This window comes from Dama dama, chromosome 20, assembly GCF_033118175.1.
Source record: "Dama dama isolate Ldn47 chromosome 20, ASM3311817v1, whole genome shotgun sequence".
NCBI lineage: Eukaryota > Metazoa > Chordata > Mammalia > Artiodactyla > Cervidae > Dama > Dama dama.
In genome coordinates this window covers 68,897,533-68,922,299 of record NC_083700.1, presented here as the reverse complement: position 1 = coordinate 68,922,299, position 24,767 = coordinate 68,897,533, and the positions used below count along the sequence as shown (strand labels likewise).

Sequence of the window (24,767 nt, the reverse complement as noted above, 5' to 3'; positions counted from 1 at the left end):
ATCCCACTCCTAGGCATATATCTGGAGAAAGACATAATCTGAAAAGATACATCCAACCCAATGTTCATCAAAGTACTATTTAAAATTGTCATGACATGGAAGTAACTTAAGTGTCCATCAACAGATAAATTGAAAAGTAGATGTGGCATGTATATTATATATATGTACACATACATATATATATATAGAATATTACATATAATATAATATTACTAAGTCATAAAAAAGAATAAAATAATGTGATTTGTAGCAAAATGGATGGACCTAGAGATTATCATAAGTGAAGCAAGCCAGTCAAAGAAAGACAAATGGCAAATGATATCACTTATACATGGAATCTAAAAATATGACACAAATGAACCTATTTAGGAAACGGAAATAGACTCACAGACATAGAAAACAAACTTAAGGTTACCAAAGGGAAAAGGGTGGGAGAGGTGGGATACACTGACCCAGACAGGATGCATGTCCAGAAAAGACCCAAGAAAACCTTAAGTATATTCACCTTGGGTTAAACACAAGTTTAAGGGGTTCACTAACTAGTAAGAGGGAGAAGGCAATGGCAACCCACTCCAGTACTCTTGCCTGGAAAATCCCATGGATGGAGGAGCCTGGTAGGCTGCCGTCTATGGCGTCGCACAGAGTCGGACACGACTGAAGCGACTTAGCAGCAGCAGCAGCAGCAACTAGTAAGAGATTTCCATGCAAGTCTGCAAAGAATGGAACATGTGACTATTTTACAAATGTCATATTTTCAACAAGGCATACAAAGGAAATAGGGAAGCAAGGCCCTTTCAAAGGACAAAAAATAAATACCCAGAAACTTTCCCCAAAGAAACATTCATATGAGCTTTATTGAACAAAAGTTTTAAAACAACGCTTTTAAAATTTGCTCAAAGATATGAAGGAAAATATAGACAAAGAACAAAAGGAAATAAGGAAAACAATCGATGAATTAAATATCAATGAAGACATAGAAATAATCAAAGAAACAGAATTGGGGGTGGGGCAGAAAAATAAAACCACCAAACTGAAAAGTTTACTGTGCAGTGCTTAGTCATTCATCGTGTCTGACTCTTTGTAAGCCTGTGGACTATAGCCCGCCAGGCTCCTCTGTGCATGGGGAATCCCCAGGCAAGAACACGGGAGTGCATTGCCAGTCCCTTCTCCAGGGAATCTTCCCACCCCAGGGACTGAACTCAGGTCTCCTGCATTGCAGGTGGACTCTTTTTTTTTTTTTTTGCAGGTGGACTCTTTACCATCTGAAGCCAGCAGGAAAGCCCAAACAGTTCACAAGAAGGGTTCAAAAACAGACCTTTAAAAAAGAAAGCAGAATCAGCAAAATTTAAAGACGTCATTTGAAATAATTGAACCTGAGGAACAAAATGAAAAGAGAACGAAGATAAGTGAACAGAGACTAAGAAACTTAAAAAATCCCATAAAATGTTCTAATATATTCATTATGGAACTCCCAGAAAGAGAAGAGAGAAAGGAGCAGAAAGGTTGTTTGAAGAAAAATTGGCTGAACTCCCAAATTTGAGGAAATATATGAATTTGCAAATCAAAGAAGCTCTATAAATGCCAAGGAAGATAAACAAAATAAGACTCATATTGAAAGACAGAATAAAAAAACTGTCAAAAGTCTCAAACGAGGTGAGAAATTTGAAAGCCAAAAGAGAAAGTGAGTCATCACATACAAAGGATTTTCAATAAGACAACAGCAGATGCATCAGCAGAAACTTTACAATCGAGAAGGCAGTGGGATAATATATATAAAATGCTGAAATTAAAAAAAAAAAAAGGTGTCCACTGAGAATTTTATATTTAGTAAAACTACGTTTGATAGTCAATTTTATGTGACAATTTAGGCCATGGTACTCAGATGTTTGGTCACACATTATTCCAGATGTTTCTGTGAAGGTAAATTTTGGATAAAATTAACACTTAACCAGTAGACCTTGAGTAAGGATATTCTATAATAAAATAAAGACATGAAAGACATTATATAATAAAATAAAGACGTTATAGAACAAAATAAAGGCATTACATAAAAAAGGGTGAGTTAACCAAGAAAACATAATAATGATGAACACGTGTCAAACTTCAGATGCACAAAATATATGATGCAAACATTTACATAATTGAAAGCAGACTTAAACATCTCTGCAATAAATGGTAGGAGACTTCAGTGCCTCGCTTTCAATACAGGATAGAACAACAGAGAGATCAAAAAGTAAACAGAAGATTCAAACAAAACTATAGATCAATTGGACCTAAAAGACATATGCAAAACACTCGATCAACCACAGCAGAATATACATTTTTCTCAAGTGTATATGGGATGTAATCCAGGATACACAATATGTTAGGCCATAAGACAAGTTTTAAAAAATTTTAAAATACTGAAATCATACCAAATGTATTTTGAAATCATAAGGGAATGAAAAAATCAACAGCATAAGGAAAAATGGAAAATTCATAAATCTGTGAAAGTTAAATGGCATGCTCTTAAAGAGCCAATAAGTCAGAGAAGAAATCACAATGGAAAGTATAAAATATCTTGAGGCAAAGAAAAATGCACACACAGTATACTGAAACTTATGGGATTCAGCAAAATCAGTGCCAAGAAGCAAGAATATGGCTGTAAGTGATCACATTACAGAAGAAGAAAGATTACAAGTAAACAAACTGTATAGCTTATGGAATTAGAAAAAGAAGAATGAACTAAACTCAAAGCTAGGAGAAAAAAAGGAAATAATAAATACTAGCATAGAAATAACAAAACAGAATTTATAAAAACAACAGAAAAAACACTGAAAACAGGATTTGCTTCTTCAACAAGGTAAGCAAAATTGGCAAAACTTTATCTAGAAAGACAAAGCGAAAAACATAGATAAGGATCAAATAGCTAAAACCACAAATCAAAGAGAACTAATCAATATTACAAAAATAAAAAATATTATGAGTACAATATACAGTTATATTCAAATAAATTGGAAAACTTAGAAGAAATGGTCAAATTCCTAGAAATATGCATCTACAAACACTGAATCATGAAGAAACAGAAATTCTAAATGGATCTATAATTCATAAGGAGATTGAATAATAATCAAAGACTTCCCAACGATTTCCCAAAGAAAGCTGATGACCAGATGGCTCCCTTAGTAAAGAAGAGTGAACAACAAAACTTCTCAAATTCTTCCAAAAAATTGAAGCAGAAGGATTATCTCCTAACTCCTACGAGGTTATATTAGCTTGATACCGAAGCCAGACAAAGAAACTATAAATAATGAAAATGAATATATTTTATGAATATTGATATAAAAATCCTCAACAAAATACTAGAAAATTCAATTAAACAGCATATTAAAAATATTACACACCAAGACCAAGTGGGAATTATTCTTGAAATGCAAAAAATAGTACAATATAAGAAAATCAATGTAATATACATTAACAGAATGAATTAAAAAAATGCAATTATCTCAATCAATGCAGGATAAAAAATGGCAAAATTCAACAAACTTAGAAGATAAAAAGTACCCAACAAACAGGGAACAGAAGGAAACTACCTTGCTTGCTAAGTGGCGCAGTGATAAAGAATCTGTCTGTCAATGCAGGAGACACACAAGAGTTGGGTTCTATTCCTGGGTTGGGAATATCCCCTGGAGGAGGAAACCCACTCCAGTATTCTTGCCTGAAAACTCCCATAGACAGAGGAGCCTGGTGGGCTACAGTCCATGGGGTCACAAAGTGGCAGACATCACTGAGAACACATGCATGCACATACCTCAACATAATTAAGTTAGTATAGGAAAATAACCGGAGAAGGCAATGGCACCCCACTCCAGTACTCTTGATTGGAAAATCCCATGGATGGAGGAGCCTGGTAGGCTGCAGTCCATGGGGTCGCGAAGAGTTGGACACGACTGAGTGACTTCACTTTCTTTTTTTTTTTAATTTATTTTTATTCGTTGGAGGCTAATTACTTCATAATATTGTAGTGGTTTTTGTCATACATTGACATGAATCAGCCACAGATTTACATGTATTCCCCATCCTGATCCCCCCCTCCCACCTCCCTCTCTACCCAATCCCTCTGGGTCTTCCCAGTGCACCAGGCCCGAGCACTTGTCTCATGCATCCAACCTGGGCTGGTGACCTGTTTCACCATAGATAATATACATGTTTCGATGCTGTTCTCTCGAAACATCCCACCCTCGCCTTCTCCCACAGATACCCTATATGCAAAACAGAAAAAGACACACAGATGTACAGAACAGACTTTTTCACTTTCACTTTTTACTTTAATGCTTTGGAGAAGGAAATGGCAACCCACTCCAGTGTTCTTGCCTGGAGAATCCCAGGGACGGCGGAGCCTGGTGGGCTGCCGTCTATGGGCACAGAGTCGGACAAGACTGAAGCGACTTAGCAGCAGCAGCAGGAAAATAACATTACTTTGCTGACAAAGGTCCGTCTAATCAAATCTATGGTTTTTCCAGTAGTCATGTATGGATGTGAGAGTTGGACTATAAAGAAAGCTGAGCGCCGAAGAATTGATGCTTTTGAACTGTGGTGTTGGAGAAGACTCCTGAGAGTTCCTTGGATTGCAAGGAGATCAAACCATTCCACCCTAAAGGAGATCAGTCCTGAATATTCACTGGAAGGACTGATGCTAAAGCTGAAGCTCCAATACTTAGGCCACCTGATGTGAAGAACTAACTCATTGGAAAAGACCCTGATGCTGGGAAAGATTGAAGGCAGGAGGAGAAGGGGATGACAGAGGATGAGATGGTTGGATGACATCACTGACACGAGGGACATGAGTTTGAGCAAGCTCTGGGAGTTGGTGATGGACAGGGAAGCCTGGTGTGCTGCAGTCCATGGGGTCACAAAGAGTTGGACATGACTGAGTGACTGAACTGAACTGAGGGTAATAACAAGGTCTTCCCTGTTGGCTCAGTGGTAAAGAATCCACCTGTCAAAGTAGGAGATGCAGGTTTGATCCCTGGGTTGGGAAGATCAGCTGGAGAAGGAAATAGCCACCCACTCCAGTATTCTTTCCTGAAAAATCTCATGGACAGTGGAGTCTGGTGGGCTATATTTCATGGGATCACAAACAGTGGGACATGACTGAGCATGCATCCATGCACAAACTTCAACATAATTTACATCATATGGGAAAATAACAAGGGCTTCCCTGGTGACTCAGTGGTAAAGAATCTACCTGCCAATGCAGGAGAAGCGATTTGACTCCTGGGTTGGAAGATCCCCTGGAGAAGGAAAAATCCACGCACCCCAGTATTCTTGCCTGGGAAATCCTATGGACAAATATGGACTGATGTGCTACAGTCCACTGAGTCACAAAAGAGTCAGACAAAACTTAGCAACTGAAAATAACAAGAAAATAACACATCACATTCAATATGAAATACTGAAAAAATTTTCCTCTAAGATCATAAGTAAGACAAGGATGCCTACTTTTGTCCCTTATATTTAATATAGTACTAGAAGTCCTAGCCAGACCATTTAGGCAAGGAAATGAATTAATAGACATGCAAATTAGAAAGGTAGAAATAAAATTATCTCTCTTCATACCAAGATTCATACCTCTATGAATCTTGAAAATTTTAAATACACACACACACTCTGACATGCCCCAAATCCTGTCAGAATTAATAGACAAATTCAGCAAAGTTACAGACTACAAAGCCAATACACAAGTATCTTTTGTTTTTCTACACATTCTCAAAGAAACCAAAAAGGAAATTAAGAAAATAATTCCATTTATAATAGTATCAAGAAGACTACCATACATAAACTTAACCAAAGAGGTGAGAAAATTGTACATTGAAACCTTAATGCATTGTTGAAAGAAATGAAAGATGACACAAGTAAGTGGAAAGACATCCTGTGTTTATGAACTTGAAGACTTAATATTGTTAGACTACTATTCAAAGTAATCTACAAATTCAATGCAATCCATATAAAAATCCACTTGTTCTCACACATAAACCCCCATTTTAAAACTTACTGCAAAGCTTTAGTAATCAAAACAGCATGGCTCTGATATAAAGACAGACATATAAATCAAGGGGAACAGAATAAGAGCCCAGATGTAAACTCCTGCATATATGGTCAAATTACTTTCAACATGGGTATCAAAACCATTCAATGGGGAAAGGACAACCTTTTCAAAAAAATGTTGGGAAAACTGCATTCCATATGTAAAAAAGTGAAATTGGACCCTTACTTTGCATCATATGCAAAAATTAACCCCAAATGGATCAACAGTCTAAATATAAGGACTAAAACTATAAAACTCTTAAGGGAAGACACAGGGCAAAAAACTTCATGACAGGATTTTGAATGATTTCTTTGTTAAAACACCAAAAGCACATACAACACACACAAAAACAAATAAGTCAGGGAGAGGATATATGTATACGTACAGCTAGTTCACACTGCTGCACAGCAGAAACTAACATAACATTGCAAAATAATTATATTCCAAAAGAACCTAAATACCTCAACTCCATTAAAATTTTGTGCATCAAAAAAAGAAAGGCAATCCACAATATGGGAGAAAATATTTGCATATCACATATCTGATAAGGGATTGACATTTAGAATATTTTATATATATATATATATATATTCAGTTCAGTTCAGTCACTCAGTCGTGTCTGACTCTTTGCGACCCCATGAATCGCAGCATGCCAGACCTCCCTGTCCATTATCAACTCCCAGAGTTTACTCAAACTCATATCCATTGAGTTGGCGATGCCATCCAGCCATCTCATCCTCTTTCGTCCCCTTCTCCTCCTGCCCCCAATCCCTCCCAGCATCAGGGTCTTTTCCAATGAGTCAATTCTTCGCATGAGGTGGCCAAAGTATTGGAGTTTCAGCTTCAGCATCAATCCTTCCAATGAACACCTAGGACTGATCTCCTTTAGGATGGACTGGTTTGATCTCTTCACAGTCCAAGAGACTCTCAAGAGTCTTCTCCAACATCACAGTTCAAAAGCATGAATTCTTCGGCACTCAGCTTTCTTTCTAGTCCAACTCTCACATCCATGCATGACCACTGGATAAACCATAGCCTTGACTAGACAGACCTTTGTTGGCAAAGTAATGTCTCTGCTTTTTAATATGCTATCTAGGTTGGTCATAACTTTCCTTCCAAGGAGTAAGCATCTTTTAATCTCATGGCTGCAATCACTATCCACAGTGATTTTGGAGTCCCAAAAAATAAAGTCTGACACTTTTTCCACTGTTTCCCCATCTATTTCCCATGAAGTGATGGGACCAGATGCCATGACCTTAGTTTTCTGAATGTTGAGCTTTAACCCAACTTTTTCCCTCTCCTCTTTCACTTTCATCAAGAGGCTTTTTAGTTCCTCTTCACTTTCTGCCATAAGGGTGGTGTCATCTGCATATCTGAGGTTATTGATATTTCTCCCAGCAATCTTGATTCCAGCTTGTGATATATCTATATAAATAAATCATACAACTCAACAACAAATATCAAACAAACCAATGAGGAAATGGGCAAATGATGTGAATAGATATTTTTCCAAAGGTGATACATAAATAATAAATAAACACAATAAAAATGCTCAACATCACTAATGATTATGGACATGCAAATCAAAACCACAATGAGATATGACCTCCCAATCACTAGGATGGCAGTAACAACAGCAACAAAAAATAACATCTGTTGGTCAGGATGTGGAGAAATTGGAATTCTTGTGCACTAATATTGAGATTGTAGAGTGGTATAATCATTGTGGAAAAAAGTATGGTAGTTCCTCAAAAAAATAAAAATAAAGTTATATCATCCAGAAATTTCACTTCTGGGTATACACCCAAAACAAATGAAAACAGGGTCTCAAAGAGATATCTGTACACCCACGTTAATAACAGCATTATTCACAATAGCTAAAAGGTGGAAGCAAAGCAAGTGCCAACTGATAAATGAATGGATAAAAACATGGTACCTAGTTATAATGGAAAATTATTCAACCTTAAAAGGAAAGCAATTTTGTTACAACATGGGTGAACTTTAAAGATATTATGCTAATTAAAATAAGCCAGTAAATAAAGGGCAAATGTTGTATAATTCCACTTATATAAAAATATCTGTAGTAATCACACTCATAATAATTCTAGAGACAGAAGGCAGAATGGTGATTTCCAGAAAATGAGAGGATGGGAGGACTGGAAGTTAGTGTTCAATGGGTATAGCATTCCAGTTGAAAAGAGTTTATAAAAAGCTCCTGCAGATGGATGGTCATGATGGTTGTACAACAATATAAATATGCTTAATGTACAGTTAAGATGGTTACAATGGTATGTTCTGTGTTATATTTAATATATGCATTACCTTAAAAATAAGACAAGAGAAATACTGACAAATGAGGGATATAAATTTTCAGATTGAAAAGTCACAATAAATTGAATCAAAAGAAAATCTTCACAAGCAAACAAATATCTGAGCCAAATCACTGTGAAATTGCAAAATACTTGGTACAGAGATAAACTGCTAAATGTTTCTAGTCAGTAGACAAAAACAACACACAGAAGTTCACACACATCAGAATGAGAATTACATGGCAATGGATTTCTCAAAAGTAACACTGGAAGCTAGAAGACAATGAAGCAATTCTGAGAAAACTATGACGATTCTGCACAGTTAAATCATCAATTAAATATATATGTAGCATAAAAATATGCTTAGGCTTTTAAGTTTTTTTTAAAAAATTACTTCTAATGCATAATTTCTCTGTAAACTAGTAAGAAAGTATTGTAGTAATATAAGAAAATAAACCAAGAAAAAAGATATAGAATCCTGGAAACAGGTCATAACACAGTATATGAGACAAATGAATTCTCAGGATCACAGTACTGAATGAATGTACCAAGATGAAGTGATGTACCAAGATGACAGCTGTTAAAAACAAGTTTAGAAAGCAAGTAGTCCTGATTAAATTAGCTAATTAAGGTCTCAAGCAGAAGTATATTGAAAAAATATATAAGTATGGAAGTGCTTGGTGAGAGCTGACTCTTATGAGTTTTCCAAACAAGTTTTTAAATAATAGTATAAGGCAAACATAGCCTCGTATACTGTGTGACTCAGCTGTAAGTAGTTATTTATATAGCCATAATAATTAAAATGTTAATTATTAATTAATCCCCAAATAGTGATAATATAATTTTATTGGGAGAAAAGGGGAGGGGACATGTTAAGAATGTGTATTAGGGGGAATTTATAAATAATTAAATCTCCATCTTTCACAGTAGAAATTGCATATAAAATCTAAAATTAAAAAAGAAATTCTAACAATAAATATATTACTTGGAAATATAAAAGTAAGTAACAGAAGAGTATTCAAAAATTATTAAAGGATTATTGCTCTGGGGAAGCAACAAAAGTGAGTGGGAGGGTATGGAGCACGGGACTACTATACTTCCTTAATTTCATTTTGGTTTGTAAACCTAGGAGTCAAATAATTGGATTAAAATAACATTACTTTCAAATAAAAGATGCAGAGTTTTAGGAAATATATAAAGTACATGAACTTAATAGAGAAGTGATGAAATAACAAAGCCACTGACAAATAAGAATCTGGTAGAGTTTGACGAGTTCACATACACAGAAGACAAAAAATCAGTAAGGATAAAGATACCACCACGAATTTTTAAAAAGAAAAAGAATCAAATATTTAAGAATTAAAAGGATGGAGGGAGGGAAAAATGGGGAGCTGTTGTTTAGATATTATACATATCCAGTTATACAAGATGGAAAGGTCAGAAGGATCTGCTCTGCCTATAGCTAAATGTATTGTGCAATTAAAAAATCTGTTAAGAGGGTAAGCCTAATGCTAAGTGTTCTTATCATAATTTTTAAACGGTTTAAGAGAAAATTGGAAATGGTCAAATAGGAGAAGGCAAGAGTGAACGCTGACATTTTAGGAATCAGCAAACTAAAATGGGCTGGAATGGGTGAATTTAACTCAGATGACCATCTTCAAGAGATGGGACTACGAGACCACCTGATCTGCCTCTTGAGAAATCTGTATGCAGGTCAGGAAGCAACAGTTACAGCTGGACATGGAACAACAGACTGATTCCAAATAGGAAAAGAAGTACATTAAGGCTATATATTGTCACCCTGCTTATTTAACTTATATGCAGAGTACATCATGAGACATACTGGGCTGGATAAAGCACAGGCTGGAATCAAGATTGCCAGGAGAAATATCAATAACCTCAGATATGAAGGTGACAACTCCCTTATGACAGAAAGTGAAGAACTAAAGAGTCTCTTGATGAAAGTGAAATAGGAGAGTGAAAAAGCTGGTTTAAAGCTCAAGTTTTAGAAAACTAAGATCATGGCATCCAGTCCTGTCACTTCATGGCAAATAGATGAGGAAACAGTGGAAACAGTGGCACACTTTATTTTTGGGGGCTCCAAAATCACTGCAGATGGTGATTGCAGCCATGAAATTAAAGATGCTTACTCCTTGACAGGAAAGTTATGACCAACCTAGATAGCATATTAAAAAGCAGAGACATTGCTTTGCCTATAAAGGTTCATCTAGTCAAAGCAATGGTTTTCCCAGTAGTCATGTGTGGATGTGAGAGTTGGAATATAAAGAAAGCTGAGCACTGAAGAATTGATGCTTCTGAACTGTGGTGTTGGAGAAGACTCTTGTGAGTCCCTTGGACTGCAAGGAGATCCAACCAGTCCATCCTAAAGGAGATCAATCCTGAGTGTTCACTGTAAGAATTGATGTTGAAGCTGAAGGTCCAATACTTTGGCCACTGATGAGAAGAGATGACTCATTTGAAAAGACCCTGATGAAAGACTGAAGGTGGGAGGAGAAGGGGATGACAGAGGATGGGATGGTTGGATGGCTTCACCGACTCTGTTGACATGAGTTTCTGTAAACCCTGGTAGTTGGTAAATAGGGATTACAGTTGAGTAAATCCCTGGAGTGGTTGCAGGGAAGCCTGGCGTGCTGCAATCCATGGGGTCTCAAAGAGTCAGACACAACTGAGCGGCTGAACTGAACTGAAGAGAAACTTTGAGAAAAATTATAAGACCTTCAAATTATTTTATAGACTGGTTTTATTAGTTTTCTGTGAAAAAGAGAGATAAAGACAATAACATCATCTGCTTAGAACACAATATTTTACCAAAAGAAATTCTGAAAAAATAAAATAAAAACAAGTACACATATGATGGTGGCCCTAGGGATAAAGAACTCACTTGCTAATGCAGGAGACATAAGAGATGTGAGTTCAATCCCTGGGTTGGGAAGATCCACTAGACGATGGCATGGCAACCCACTCCAGTATTCTTGTCTGGAGAATCCATGGACAGAGAAGCCTGGTGGGCCACAGTCCATACGGTTGCAAAGAGTCAGACATGATTGAGGCAACTTAGCATGCATGCACAGATATGATGACCAAAATGTTATTAACATAAAATTTTTTGTGTAATAAGAATTAATTATCTTCAAAGTCTGAAAGACATTTTATATCATTTTTAATTTAAATGATTTATATTAATCTGCTAATTGACAGATTTCCTGAAGGATGTACCATGCTGACACAGTCATACAGTAACAAAAGATTCAATATGGTTCTTGCTAATATATGTGTGGGTGTGTGTGTGTTCAGTTGGTCAGTGTGTCTGACTCTTTGCAACCCCATGGACTGTAGTCTGCCAGGCTCCTCTTCCATGGGATTTTCCTGGCAAGAATACTGGCATGGGTTGCCATGCCCTCCTTTAGGGGATCTTCCTGACCCAGGGATCAAATCTACATCTCCTGCGTCTCCTGCATTGTAGGTAGATTCTTCACTGCTGATTCACTGATGGAGCTCTTCTTGCTAATACTTATTTCTAATTACCAATTTCTAGTCAAAATCAGGGCTTTCATATCCATTAAACAACTTTCTGATATATATATATATATATATTTATAAAGTATTAAATGAGATACAGATATTTTATTTAGAAGTCTCAACATATATTTCATGGAGCCATATTTATAGTTCAAATTAGCATGCCCAATGTTTAACAAATATAATTACTCTTCATCAAAATATGTTCATTAAATATAATTTAAAAATTCATATAACTAACCTTTTTGAATGAGATATCTTGGTTTTCTTGTTTTTAATTCATGTAAAATAGAAGAAACAAGTTTTCTCTGTTCAGTAGAATATTTTAAATCAACAGGAGAATATATACTCTGAGGAAACAAAATAAAAGCAATGACAACAATGATAATATGTCATATATGTTTTAGAGTTCTCAAAGAACTCTCACATATATTATAGTACATTATCATGATTTACTTTTATTTTAAAAAACAACAGCAAAACCTGTGAGGTAGGCAGAGTTTAGAAAAGATGAAAAGAGTTCCATTATGTATGATTCTGATAAACAGCCCTCCTATTAAGAGCTGATGATATACTTAAGACAATGTTCTAAGAGAGTCTGAGGGGAAGGGGAAGGGGATCTGTCAGGAGGATGACATGACAAAGGAATCCGAAGGGAGAAGAAATAAGAATAAACAAAAGAAACAAGATGCTGTCCTTCAGAAAGCCTGAAGGAAGATTCTAAGAAAGAAGGGACAAAATTATTTCACAGAACACTAAAAGACAGTAAAACAGGAAGAAATAAATGGGGCCAGAATTATCACAAGCCTTAAGAGTATGTGTGGAAAGGATAATAAGTAGCATATTGATAAGGAGCTCTGTGGAGAGCAGAGGCACTCTCAGATGTAAACTATACAATCCCTGTAAAGTGGTTGGGAATGATTTAATAATTGATACTGTGTTATCTCTTTCTTCACAGTCCATTCAGGATTGGTACAGATAACTACTTGAGCATCAAATGTCATATTTATACTTCAGTCAGCAAGATGGAAGAAAGGATAAAATGATAAAAGGGCACAGGCCATGTTGTCTTAAGGAACTTTCCTGGAGGCCCTTCCAATAACTTCTGTTCACGTCTCATTGACTTCCCACAGCTAAAACTTGAGAGGGCAAGAAATGCAGCCTTTGTGCTATGGACTTTACTTCCTGGAGTAAAATGGAGGGTCTGTTACCAAAAAAGAAGAGAAGGACAGACATTCGTAGGCGACTAACACACTGCTACAGGAAAAAAAAAAATCAAAATTTTAGGAAGGGACATATGCTTGTATTTGAAAAATCCTTCCCAGGATATTACGCTTTCCTTGATGAGAACCACTGGTCTAAATGTTGACGATTCACTGGTCTAAATTTTGATTTGACATATATATATATATATATATGTGTGTGTGTGTGTGTGTGTGTGTGTTTGTGAATCATAAATATATTTGTAATTTGTAAATATATTTGTGAATTTGTAAATATATATATTTACACACACACACACATATATATATATGTATGTGTCCTCAGGTAGATCTCTTTTCTGAGATTTGGTTCTGTATATTTGTTTATCGAATACCTGTATAGTGTTTATCATATTTGCTATTATTTTACATTCTTTATAGATATTAATTTATGTAATACTTATAACTATTATTAACTGAGCTCTTTTGCCCTGGGAAATCTCACAGACACAACATATTCAAGAGATTTGTTGTCATATCTTTCCTCTAAACCTTTTAGTACTTATTTCTAGTTCTTGGGAATAGCAGTACCTTCATCCAAGGGGAGAAAACTCACAAAAATTCTCTAACATATGATAGGTGATAGAATTTTTAAACAGATTTTTTTCATAGTCCCCTTGCCTTAACTGTCCAGCTGTCAAAACTTCTTTTACTCTACAATTTAGAAGGAACACTTGGATATGTGTCCTAGTCCCCTGTATTCACAATTTTATGAACAAATTTCTGTACCATATAATAGACATATTTAATTAAATATCCTTGAATTTCTTTTTATCTTTTAAATTTTATATGTCCTCTAAATTATTTTTTGAAAACACAGTCTCTATTCAGTGACTCATTATGCAAGGAATTTTTTTTTAATGTTTGTGTTAGGTACTCAGTATTATCTGGTCCTGGAATGAATCTCAATTTTCATTCTGCTCTAAAAATTCCTTCCCTAATAACTTTTATACAACACTACTTTAAGTTCTTACATGACAAAAGTACTATTTTTTGCTAGAAAGACAAATAGGTAGCTACTTTTGAGCTCACCTATTCTCTCTATATTTAGAAGTTTTTCTTAAGGTTATCAAGAATAATTATAGTAATACACAGTAACACATTATCAAAGAATGGCAATATTTTAAGGAATGCTGTTTTTATTTTCATTAGGGCTCAATTCTTTCCATTAAACAAAGTATGACAGAAAAATGTAGACTACTGTTTTGCCACCAAATCTTAACAATCAATTTCAAAGGCTTTTTCAATCTCAAATTTGTCCATCAATCTTCCTCATGCCATATTATCATTCTTGTATCCTTTTACTTCTATGAATTTTGCTCTATTTTGGTAACCATGTTCTATCTCTCCCTCTTAACAATGTAATTCATCACATGTTAAAAATCAATTCAAATTCTAATTCAGTGATAGACTGTTTCTTTCTTCAAGATCTCACACTTATATTCTCCTTATAAGAAAATAATAAATTTAGAATGAAATGGTACATTCAACAATTCTTTTTCTACTAGTACTTATCCCTTTACCCCTCCAGAAGAATAGGAAAAAAATTTTAAATGTATGTATTTGTCAAATCTGAGTATCCAAACTCTATCACAAATAAAGTTTATTTGCAGAATCATGAAATTTTAAAGCCCTTAAGTCGAGTCAATATATATATATTGGTTTGCCCCCTTATCCTTTTTCATATATAATTCACATATCACTGTTTGTCATCATTTAAAATCATTTCCCCTTCCTTGGATTTTGTAAAAGAAGAATCCATGATATAGGGTGCATATGTGATGTGAAACAAATCTATAGAAAGATGATCAGAGTCTAAAACTTCAAATGAACTGAGACTTATATAAGCTGTCAATATAAAGAAAATTGGATTTTTGTTTTATATACTGCAATTAAAAAAAGGAAAGATGTACCCATTTATTGACTGATCTTCAAAATCACAGAGAAAACAAGTCATGATACCACTGGAGATAATCTAATAAGTATCTTGTTTTCAATAACTGAAAGGATATTCTATTAACTAAAGTGCCTTAACCTTAACACTGGTCTTCAATAACTTAGGGAAATATTTTAAGGATTTTTGGTAGCATTTAGAAAAGAAATAATCACCAAGGAGCAGTATATAGTGAAAACAAACTAATTACGTCAGGTATAATTTTATTTTTAACAGAGTCAGAATCAGGTTCAAACACCCTTGATAAAACAGACCTGAATTTCAGCAACGTTTGATAAATACTTTTACTACTTTATGGAAAGATAATATGATTAGGTACAGATCAGAGATGTTGGGTTATCATATGGAAAAGAGTAAGGATTAATAAAATGAAGGGAGCTCTCTAATGTCATGATACATGGACAACTTCTTAGCCCCATGCTGGTCAATACTTATCTGAATGATGTGAACAAAACTACAAGGAAAATTCTTATCAAATTTTCAAAGGAGGTGGTAAAAGAACAAAATCAGTTAAGATCAGACAAATTTAAAAGATTACAGATAGATGGAGCAATGGGTCAAATTGGAATAGATGAATTTTAATAGGAATAGATATTGCAGTTGGGAAAATACATTTAATCACTAAAATAATATTATTGAAAACATGAATGATAAAAAATATTTTAATTAAGACTATAGTAAAAGTCTAATGTATCATGACTTTTATGCTGTATTAAGCATTCTATCTAGAATGAAGGAAGTTACAGTCTTATCATATTAATTTCTGATCAGAACCATAGCTGAAGTACTATGTCAGGTCAGGGCAACAGATTTTCAGATGATTAAAGATACCCTGGAATGTGAAAAGAAAGGAGCCTACCTACTGAACTATTTTTAAAATAAGACCTACATAAATAAGCTATGCATAAGTATAGAGAAGAGGTAATACAGATTCAGGCTTCTCATGTCCTCCAACTTCCATCTTCCTTATCTTCTAAAAGGATATCATTCTTATTCAAATAATAGAAATTTAGAATTTCATCTCTATTTTATCCTTTTTCTGAAACACTTTAAGTCATCAGCAAATCTTGGCAATTCTACTTTCTAAATCTATTTCAAATATTTGCTTCTCTCTGATTTCACTTCACTTCTCTAATATAATCTATAATCATCTCTTCCAAACAGAAATATCAATGGTTTCCTATTGGTCTCTGCCATAACCTTGCTCTCACAAGATATATTTACATTTGTCAAAAGGTAACTCTGATCATTGGTTTTCTTTGGCTTTAAAATCCCATAATGGCTGTCCAAGGTCCTTACTATGTCCAAATCCTTATTATGAGACACAAAAACTCAGTAAAATATGGCCCTCAAATACATAATCAAACTATCTTGTGTTACTCAACTTGGTTAATTATACTCCTACCATGTGGATTTCACTCAGTCCCTTGAACCTAATCCAGCTAAAACAAGCTACTGCATGCCTCAGTTCCTTGTGTAAGCTCTTCTCTCTGCCTAGAATACTCTCCTTCCTATACTTTTCACGACTAGCTTCTTATCCTTTATGTCTTAATTTTAAATATTATCCCCTCAGAAAAAAAAACATTTTGTGAAAATCCTATGAGAAGTAGGCATCCTCCTATTATTCTCTATCTCAGAACCTTATTTAATTCATAACATTTATCACAATTTTATTTGTTTACTAAGATTACATATTTTTTCTTAGAATCTAGTCCACAAAGCACTACGCACTTTTCTTATCTTGTTTACTCAAAGTAAAGAGTGGCCCTTGGCACTCAGCACATACTCAATAATTATTTGTTATTATGTGGAATGAATAGCTTTAAAGAGAAGTGCTAGAAGCAACGAGTGGAGGTTTAGGAACATTGGCTAACATAATACCAACTCCATTTTTTGGAAATAGCCTAATAACTAGACAATGCTGTTCAGTCGCTAAATCATGTTCAGCACTTTGTGACCCCATGAACTGCAGCACGCCAGACTTCCCTGTCCTTCACTATCTCCCACTGCTTGCTCAAACTTATGTCCATTGAGTCAATGATGCCATCCAACCATCTTATCCTCTGCTGTCCCCTTCTCCTCCAGCTCTCAATTTTTTCCAGTGAGCTGACTCTTCACTTCAGTGGCCAAAATATTGCAGCTTTGGCTTCAGCATCAGTCCTTCCAATGAATATCCAGGGCTGATTTTCTTTAGGATTGAGTGGTTTGATCTTCTTAGTCCAAGGGACTCTCAAGAGTCTTCTCCAGCAGCACAACTCAAAAGCATAAATTCTTTGGCACTCAGCCTTCTTTATGGTCCAACTCTCATACCCATACATGAGTACTGGAAAAACCACAGCTATGACTGGATGGACATTTGTCAGCAAAGTGAATTCTCTGCTTTTTAATATGCTATGTTTTTCATAGGTTTTCTTCCAAGGAGGCAGCATCTTTTAATTTCATGGCTGCAGTCACCGTCCACAGTGGCTTTGGAGCCCAAGAAAATAAAATCTGTCACTGCTTCCATTTTTTCCCCATCTATTTGCCATGAAGTGATGGGACCGGATACCATGATTTTTGTTTTTTGAATGCTGAGTTTTAAGTCAGGTTTTTTCACTCCCCTCTTTCAACCTCATCAAGAGGCTCTTTAATTCCTCTTCACTTTCTGCCATGAGAGTGATATCATCTGCATATGTGAAGTTGATACTCCTCCTGGCAATCTTGATTCCAGATTGTGAGTCATCCAGCCTGGCATTTCACATGATTTACTCTGCATAGACATTAAAAAAGCAGGGTGACAATATACAGCCTCAACTTAATGCTTTCCCGATTTTGAACCAGTCCATTGTTCCATGTCCAGTTCAAACTTCTCCTTCTTGACCTGCATATAAGTTTCTCAGGAGACAGGTAACATCGTCCAGGTAACAGGTACCATGGTCTGGTATTTCCATCTCTTTAAGAATTTTCCATGGTTTGTTGTGATTCACATAGTCAAAGGCTTTTGTATGGTCAATGCAACATAAGAGGATGGTGTTTCCCTTGCTTTTTCTATGCTTCAACATATGTTTGCAATTTGATCTATGGTTCCTCTGCCTTTTCTAAATCCAGCTTGAACATCTGGAAGTTCTCGGTTCACATATTGTGAAAGCCTAGCTTGAAAGATTTTGAGCATTACCTTGCTAGTATGTGAAATGAGTGCAACAGTACGATAGTTTGAAAATTCTTCAGCATAGTCTTTCTTTGGGACTAAAATGAAAACTGACCTTTTCCTAAATTGCTAGTTTATATTGTTTAAAGGACTCTATCCAAGTAACACTTAAAATAATCTGTTCTTTAATTCCTGAAATTTTTCCTACTCTATGTCTACTCCAAAGCATTTCACTGAACAACTCTTTACATTTCTCCTATTCCTTTCTTCTAAGCATTTTATCACATACAGCAACAGAGACTCTCTAGATTTTCTGAAGGCTCTTTAACTTTATCATTTCTCAATGTGCTACCCACAGAAAAACATAACCATCTGGTAAAAACAATTGTTATGTATATATATATATATGCATATATATATATATATATACACATACACACATACATATATGATTCAGGTACATCTCTCTATGTACTTGTTCTTTTGATTTCTACATCACAATAAGCCAGAGAACAAAAATCACAATGAAAGAGTTCTTCCTTGATAATACCGAGTAGAGAAGCCAAGAAAAAAATCATCTGTAAGTAGTATTAAAATAGGGAGAGATAATCTGTATATGAATAAATCTCATTCAATTATAATGAGAAAAAAAACTCAGAGGGTTAAGGAAAATCAGAATAGATTAACTGAGGATCCATGGAGTTTCTTGTAATTGACAAACCATACAAGTACATGGTTGCAAAATATCAGATGGCTGACTGTACTAGCTATTTAATTCCCCTTCCCGAGAATGGTGACAGTGGTAACAATTTCCTCAATCTTCTTTCTAGATCAGGGGTAAATAGTTTACGTTAAACTTTCTGTCTCTGAAAATCAAGATTCATTTCCAATCCTTAGCGGTCTAAGTTCTAAATTTAGTGTAGTTAGGTGTTCTGAAGATTGTTGGCTTTGTTTTCACAATATATATTACGCAAATAAGAGTCCTTTGACTTTAAAGGAAATTATGTGTTTGATTAAAGCAGATTGTTAATGAAGACTCATTGTTATGTTATCTATTTATGCCTATACTATTTGTAGTATCCTATATCTGAATAAGCATTTGCTTTGACTATGTTATATATTATTCATTGTAAGTAGTCTCCAGTTTAATGATGATTCTAAAAACCTCTTCAGAAACACAGCCAAGATACCAGCCCCTCGTGTCCTACCCCATTTGTTGTTGTTTCTGTTGCCTTTCCTCTTCTCGGCCAAAACATGATCTTTAAAAGTGCTAATCCAGATCTTAGGTATTCTAGATAATACTCAGAAAACTTTAGGAATATGCTAAAATCCAAACTAAAAAGTTGTTCTCTTTTGTCTGAATGATAACTGTTAGCTCTAGTGTGTGGCTACACATAGTATCACTAACTTAGCAAGCAAAACCTTTGCTAATGCATAGTGATCCATGCATGGCGGGTTCCACTTGACCTTGGCTTTCAAGAATAAGTGTTAGTTAACAGGAAAAGCCACTGAGCAAGAGGCATAATTTAAGATAAAAGTTTTATGAGAAAAAGTTACTTTTTAAGATAAGCCCCTTAAGCAACTGGCAGGTTTAACTGCTGGATGAAAAATTGCTACTACCTTATATTTGGTCCCAATCTTACTTTATCTTAACAAAACAGACTAGAAATGAAGTGATGATATTCTTGATAAATGGGGAAGAGATTTCACAAAGGATGACCTGGATAAACAAATACAGGAGAAATCTAGTAGATATAGAATGAAATGCAATATTTCTCGTCTATACAAAAAAATAACCACAGAAATAAGAATGGCTGAAATTATATTTTGCTGCAATTATCCAGTTAAAGAACACGTGAAAAAAGCATCATAGGAAGTTATGCTCCCTCAATTGAAGAATGATGAAAGTCTAAGGTCTATCCTTACCAAGATTAGAGGTGCTAATGAGCCAATCATTGAGGTCCACTCTTTTAAGTGTGCTATATGACACTGGTAATATAGCAACTGCTTGGTAGCAGCAGTTGTTAAAAACTCAGTAAAAAGAGATGTTGCAAACTTCCAGATTTCAAAGTAAGTTATAATTTCAAGTTCAGAGAATACAATGGTAGTTCATCAATAATAATAATTGATACTATAGAACAGAAGTAAAGGGCATGAAGAAATTTCAGAGTATACAGGTTTATGCTTCTTTGAAAAATCTCTCCAGAAATAAGTTTGATTAATTACTATTTACATGACAATGCAATTCTATTCATAATCCTTTTTTTCTAAGACATTTTTATATTGTCTAATAGCCAACTTATTATATAGTAGTAATTGAAAATAATTCTGTATCTGATTTACCTAAGGATCACATTTTTAAAAGTGTATAACTTTACATAATCAATATCATTTTTTCATATCTTTCAAGCACTTATTGCATTCTACCTTATATAATAGTTAAGTACATTTTTCATCCCTAGAAGACATTATTCTCTCTGAGAACTGGGGCCATAGTTTACTTATCTCAATATCCCTGCACCACTTTGACTGGATTCTTCAACCTCTGTTGCAGTATCAATTCACAAATAACAAAAAAGAATTGAGACAATTGATTAGTTTTTCAACAAATATGTATTGAGTGCCAGCTATATCCATGGTACCATGCTAGGCAAAGGTACAAAGTTTTTATTTTGTGAATATTTAAATTCTATACTTCTCAAAATATGGCATGATTTAATGATTAACCCTCTATATAGATATGGAAAACATCAGAAGCAAGATAAAAATATTGAAAGTGAGAAAAAGCATAGCAGAAAGCACAGGCTGACTGCTAAACACATTCTTGATAAAAATCTGCATTTTATTAAACCCCAAGTATTAATTCAATTGGGTAAAATAATATTTAGTAAATAAATAATTCTTAAATCTAATCATTTTGAAGTGAAAGAGACATACTATGCATTAGTAATATAAGTTAATACTGCTTAAGTAGCCCCCAAATGAGATAACTAACATGCTGGTGGTAAAATTTAATGACGGGCAATGAAATAATATTTTTAGGGAAAAAAAAAACTTTTTCATTAACAGTAAAATACATAGCTCTAGAATCTATATTCCTAGGCATATTTGAACAATGTTTGCATTTATGAAAAAAGGAGAAAAGAGCAAAAATTGAGACTACCAATATTTTATGATGTTTAGGTTGTTCTCCTTTAACTTATACCACTCAGTCGTGTGCAACTCTTTCCGACGCCATGGACTATACAGTCCATGGAATTCTCCAGGTCAGAATACTGGAGCAGGTAGCCTTTCCCTTCTCCAGGGGATCTTCCCAACCCAGGAATCGAACCCAGGTATCCCTCATTGTAGGCGGATTCTTTACCAGCTGAAAGCCACAAGGGAAGTCCTTAACCTACATACCTTAAGCAAGCATAACATTATAGAAAGCTTTAAATTGGTTTAGAATCTGAGGAAGGGTTTATATTTACCATAAAGATCTCAATAAATTAACATAGTAGCCACAGATATAATTGTGGGTTTTTTTGCAATTTTTAAAAAAATTTTTATCTATTTATTTATTTTCTTATGCTGTACAAGTTTCTCTTCTAATTTTTTTTTTCCCAGATATAATTGTGTTTTAAAGTGGTGGTTGTTTAGTAGCTAAGTTGTGTCTGACTCTTGCGACCCCATCAGCTGTTGCCTGCCAGGTTCCTCTGTCCATGGGATTCTCCTGGCAAGAATACTGGAATGGGTTGCCACTTCCTTCTCCAGGGGATCTTCCCCACCCAGGGATTGAACCCTATTCTCCTGCATAACAGATTCCTTACCAACTGAGCTAAGCATACTATATACAACTTAAATGTGCTTTATAAATACATACTGATAAAATATTAAATTGACTTGGTAAATGTTTGTTGTGTGCCTGCCGGGTACCGACCCCGTGCTTGGAAAATATTTTCTAGAACTGAAGATTTAGCCTTCTGCACCTGGCAGTGATATACTCATCTGAGGAATTCAGAATATTTGTAAATGTTGCTTCACATAAGAGTTTATTACTATACCAAGGACTAAAACAACTGTTTTAAATGCAGTATAATCATGCTTCGTCCCTCTGAATTTTATATATATAGATAGATAGATATATAATGAACTGTGGGGACTGCTTTGAGCAAAAGGTGGATTATATAATAGTCAGGATTTATAATATATATGTCTACATATGTTTGTGTGTGTGTAAAACAGTATATGTACACACACTCATGAGACAGATAAATAGAAAGTCTCAACCAAGTGCTTTAATTAACCCTGAATTGCCAGCCTGTAAGTTCTACAGCTTCAGTACAAATCTCAGTCTATTCAACTTCCCAATGTATTCAGCACAGCTTCCTAAACAACCTCAGTCCTACTGCTCTTATTTCCAGTAGAAAATATTTCAGCTATGGTTCAAAAGTTTATTATTTACATGAAGTCAAATGTTCCTGTGGCTAGGTAAATGGCTCAAAACTGTAGCTACTAAGACTTTCAAAAGCAAACAGGTTTATTTGCAGTTCTTAAGCTAATAAATTAGGTATTGTCAAAATCATTATAATTTGTAAAGCAAAAACTTAAATATAAAGAAATGCCTGCAATTTACCATGAGTCTCCACAGGCTTTCTAGATGGATATAATCAGCTAAATCCATGCTTAGATGGAATGTCTCTAAAAATATCTTAATAGATCAGTGAGCAGCAATGTGATTCAATAATTAATATTTTCCAAGTCATGGTGCTGAATTTGATTTGAGAAAATTCAGTCCTATCAATTTCCAGATGAGTCATAATACACAAATCTTTGTCATTCAAAGCTTAGACCAATATTAAAATACACTGAAATAGGTACTCTCTCTTACCAATATTAAAATACACTGAAATAGCTACTCTCTCTTACCATGAACAAATAAAAATTCATTTTAAGTAAGTGGTAAAGAATGGTCATTTTATTAAGTTTGCTTCTTTTTATTATAAAAAGATGGAGAGCTTGAAAAGTTTTGCATTCGCAGTCTTTGCAAAGCCAGTTTTTTTTTGCTAGTACATTTTACTGGATTTAAAAATGGTAATATTAGCTTTCTTGCATGAGGAAGTAAATAATTTCATGAACATTTTTATGCAAGTTTCAAATAGCTAAAACATGCAGGCTTGAATGATTATTAAGTGTATTTCTCTTTTCAACTTTACACTTATCTTGTGTGTACAGCTGATATCCCTAGTGTCCAATCAGAGACAGGTTTTCATCCTGTTGTCCAGGGAATGATGGGCACAATTCCTTTGACACTGATGAGAGGTGAATACATAAATCCAGCCCACTTCAGTGAAAATTGACCCATAATTTTTTTTTACCCTGAAGAAAAATACAGGTAATAAAGTTTAAAGATGGAAAAAAAATACAGTTAAAACTCTTGAGGTGTACCATTATTTAACAATAGTCAGCAAACATTACATTTTGCCTTGAGGACAGTGAGCTCCAGATTTTGCTTTCAGGTGCTCATGAATTCTAATAATCATGGTTTTCTATAAGATAGAAAGAAACCTAAAAATATGAATGATAAGTTTTTCACATTTCAATGAACTCAAAAGTTAAAACTAAAAAGAAAAGGCATAATTTTGAAATATTTTCTTCTACCTCTACTCTCCCTTAAGATGCTCCTTATGAAATGAGTGTATGTATTTTCTATAAATATTTGGTAGTGGAAAATAGACTTGATTTTACACATAAAGACTAGCCACCAAATTAAAAATGTGTGGATCTTGTATACAACAAGTATTTCCAAAATTATATCAGCATTCCTAAGATTTGGGGGAGAAATGACATGGTATAGTAAGTCAGATCAATTGCCCCTAAATCAAATATCCTGCCTCTAACAGTAGCAAAAAGAAATGCTGTGAACAGTGAAGATTATCCAACAAAGCATTTTCATTTACTTTAACAACCCATTAAGGATTTACTATTAGTTAATTTATCTATATAACTTAGTTTATTTATACCATTGGCCTATAGCATTTCCAGAATAATGAGTTTTATTATAATTATCACAGTATGGTAATCCTTTTCCTTCTCTATCTTTGACAGGTATTCTAAGTTCTTCTGTAACAAGCCCAGCAAGAAAATCTGTTTTATTTACATAGTTCTAAACTTTGTAAGAAAAAAAAAAAAACTTTGTAAGATCCTTTTGCACTCTATATTTTATTTTTGACTTGCATCTTATTTTAATCTATCTTCTTTCAATGATAACTTTAATTGTTCCTGTCCCACACAAAGATCTCAATGATAAGCAGAATTCTATCAGCTACTTTTTTCATGCTAGCACAGTGCATTAATATTTTCAGAAAATATACTAAAACCATGCCATGAGTTATAAATTATGACCAAAATATGAGTTAAGTTTAAACTTCTTGTAAATGCAGATAACAGAATTTTAAATCAGTAAATATTTGTTGAGTGCCTCCTATGTGCATATTACTGTGCTAGATAAAATGTGGAAAAACAAATA

The 24,767-nt window shown here is 34.5% G+C and overlaps 1 protein-coding gene across 1 annotated transcript in view; it reads right to left on the bottom strand.

The window, feature by feature from the left end:
• The window catches only part of LRRIQ3 (leucine rich repeats and IQ motif containing 3), a 199,303-nt gene that overhangs the window by 65,140 nt on the left and 109,396 nt on the right, over window positions 1-24,767 (bottom strand). The window contains exon 6 of the mRNA XM_061121611.1: window positions 12,158-12,266. Coding sequence (XP_060977594.1) covers window positions 12,158-12,266 — 109 coding nt within the window. The remainder of the gene's footprint in view (window positions 1-12,157; window positions 12,267-24,767) is intronic.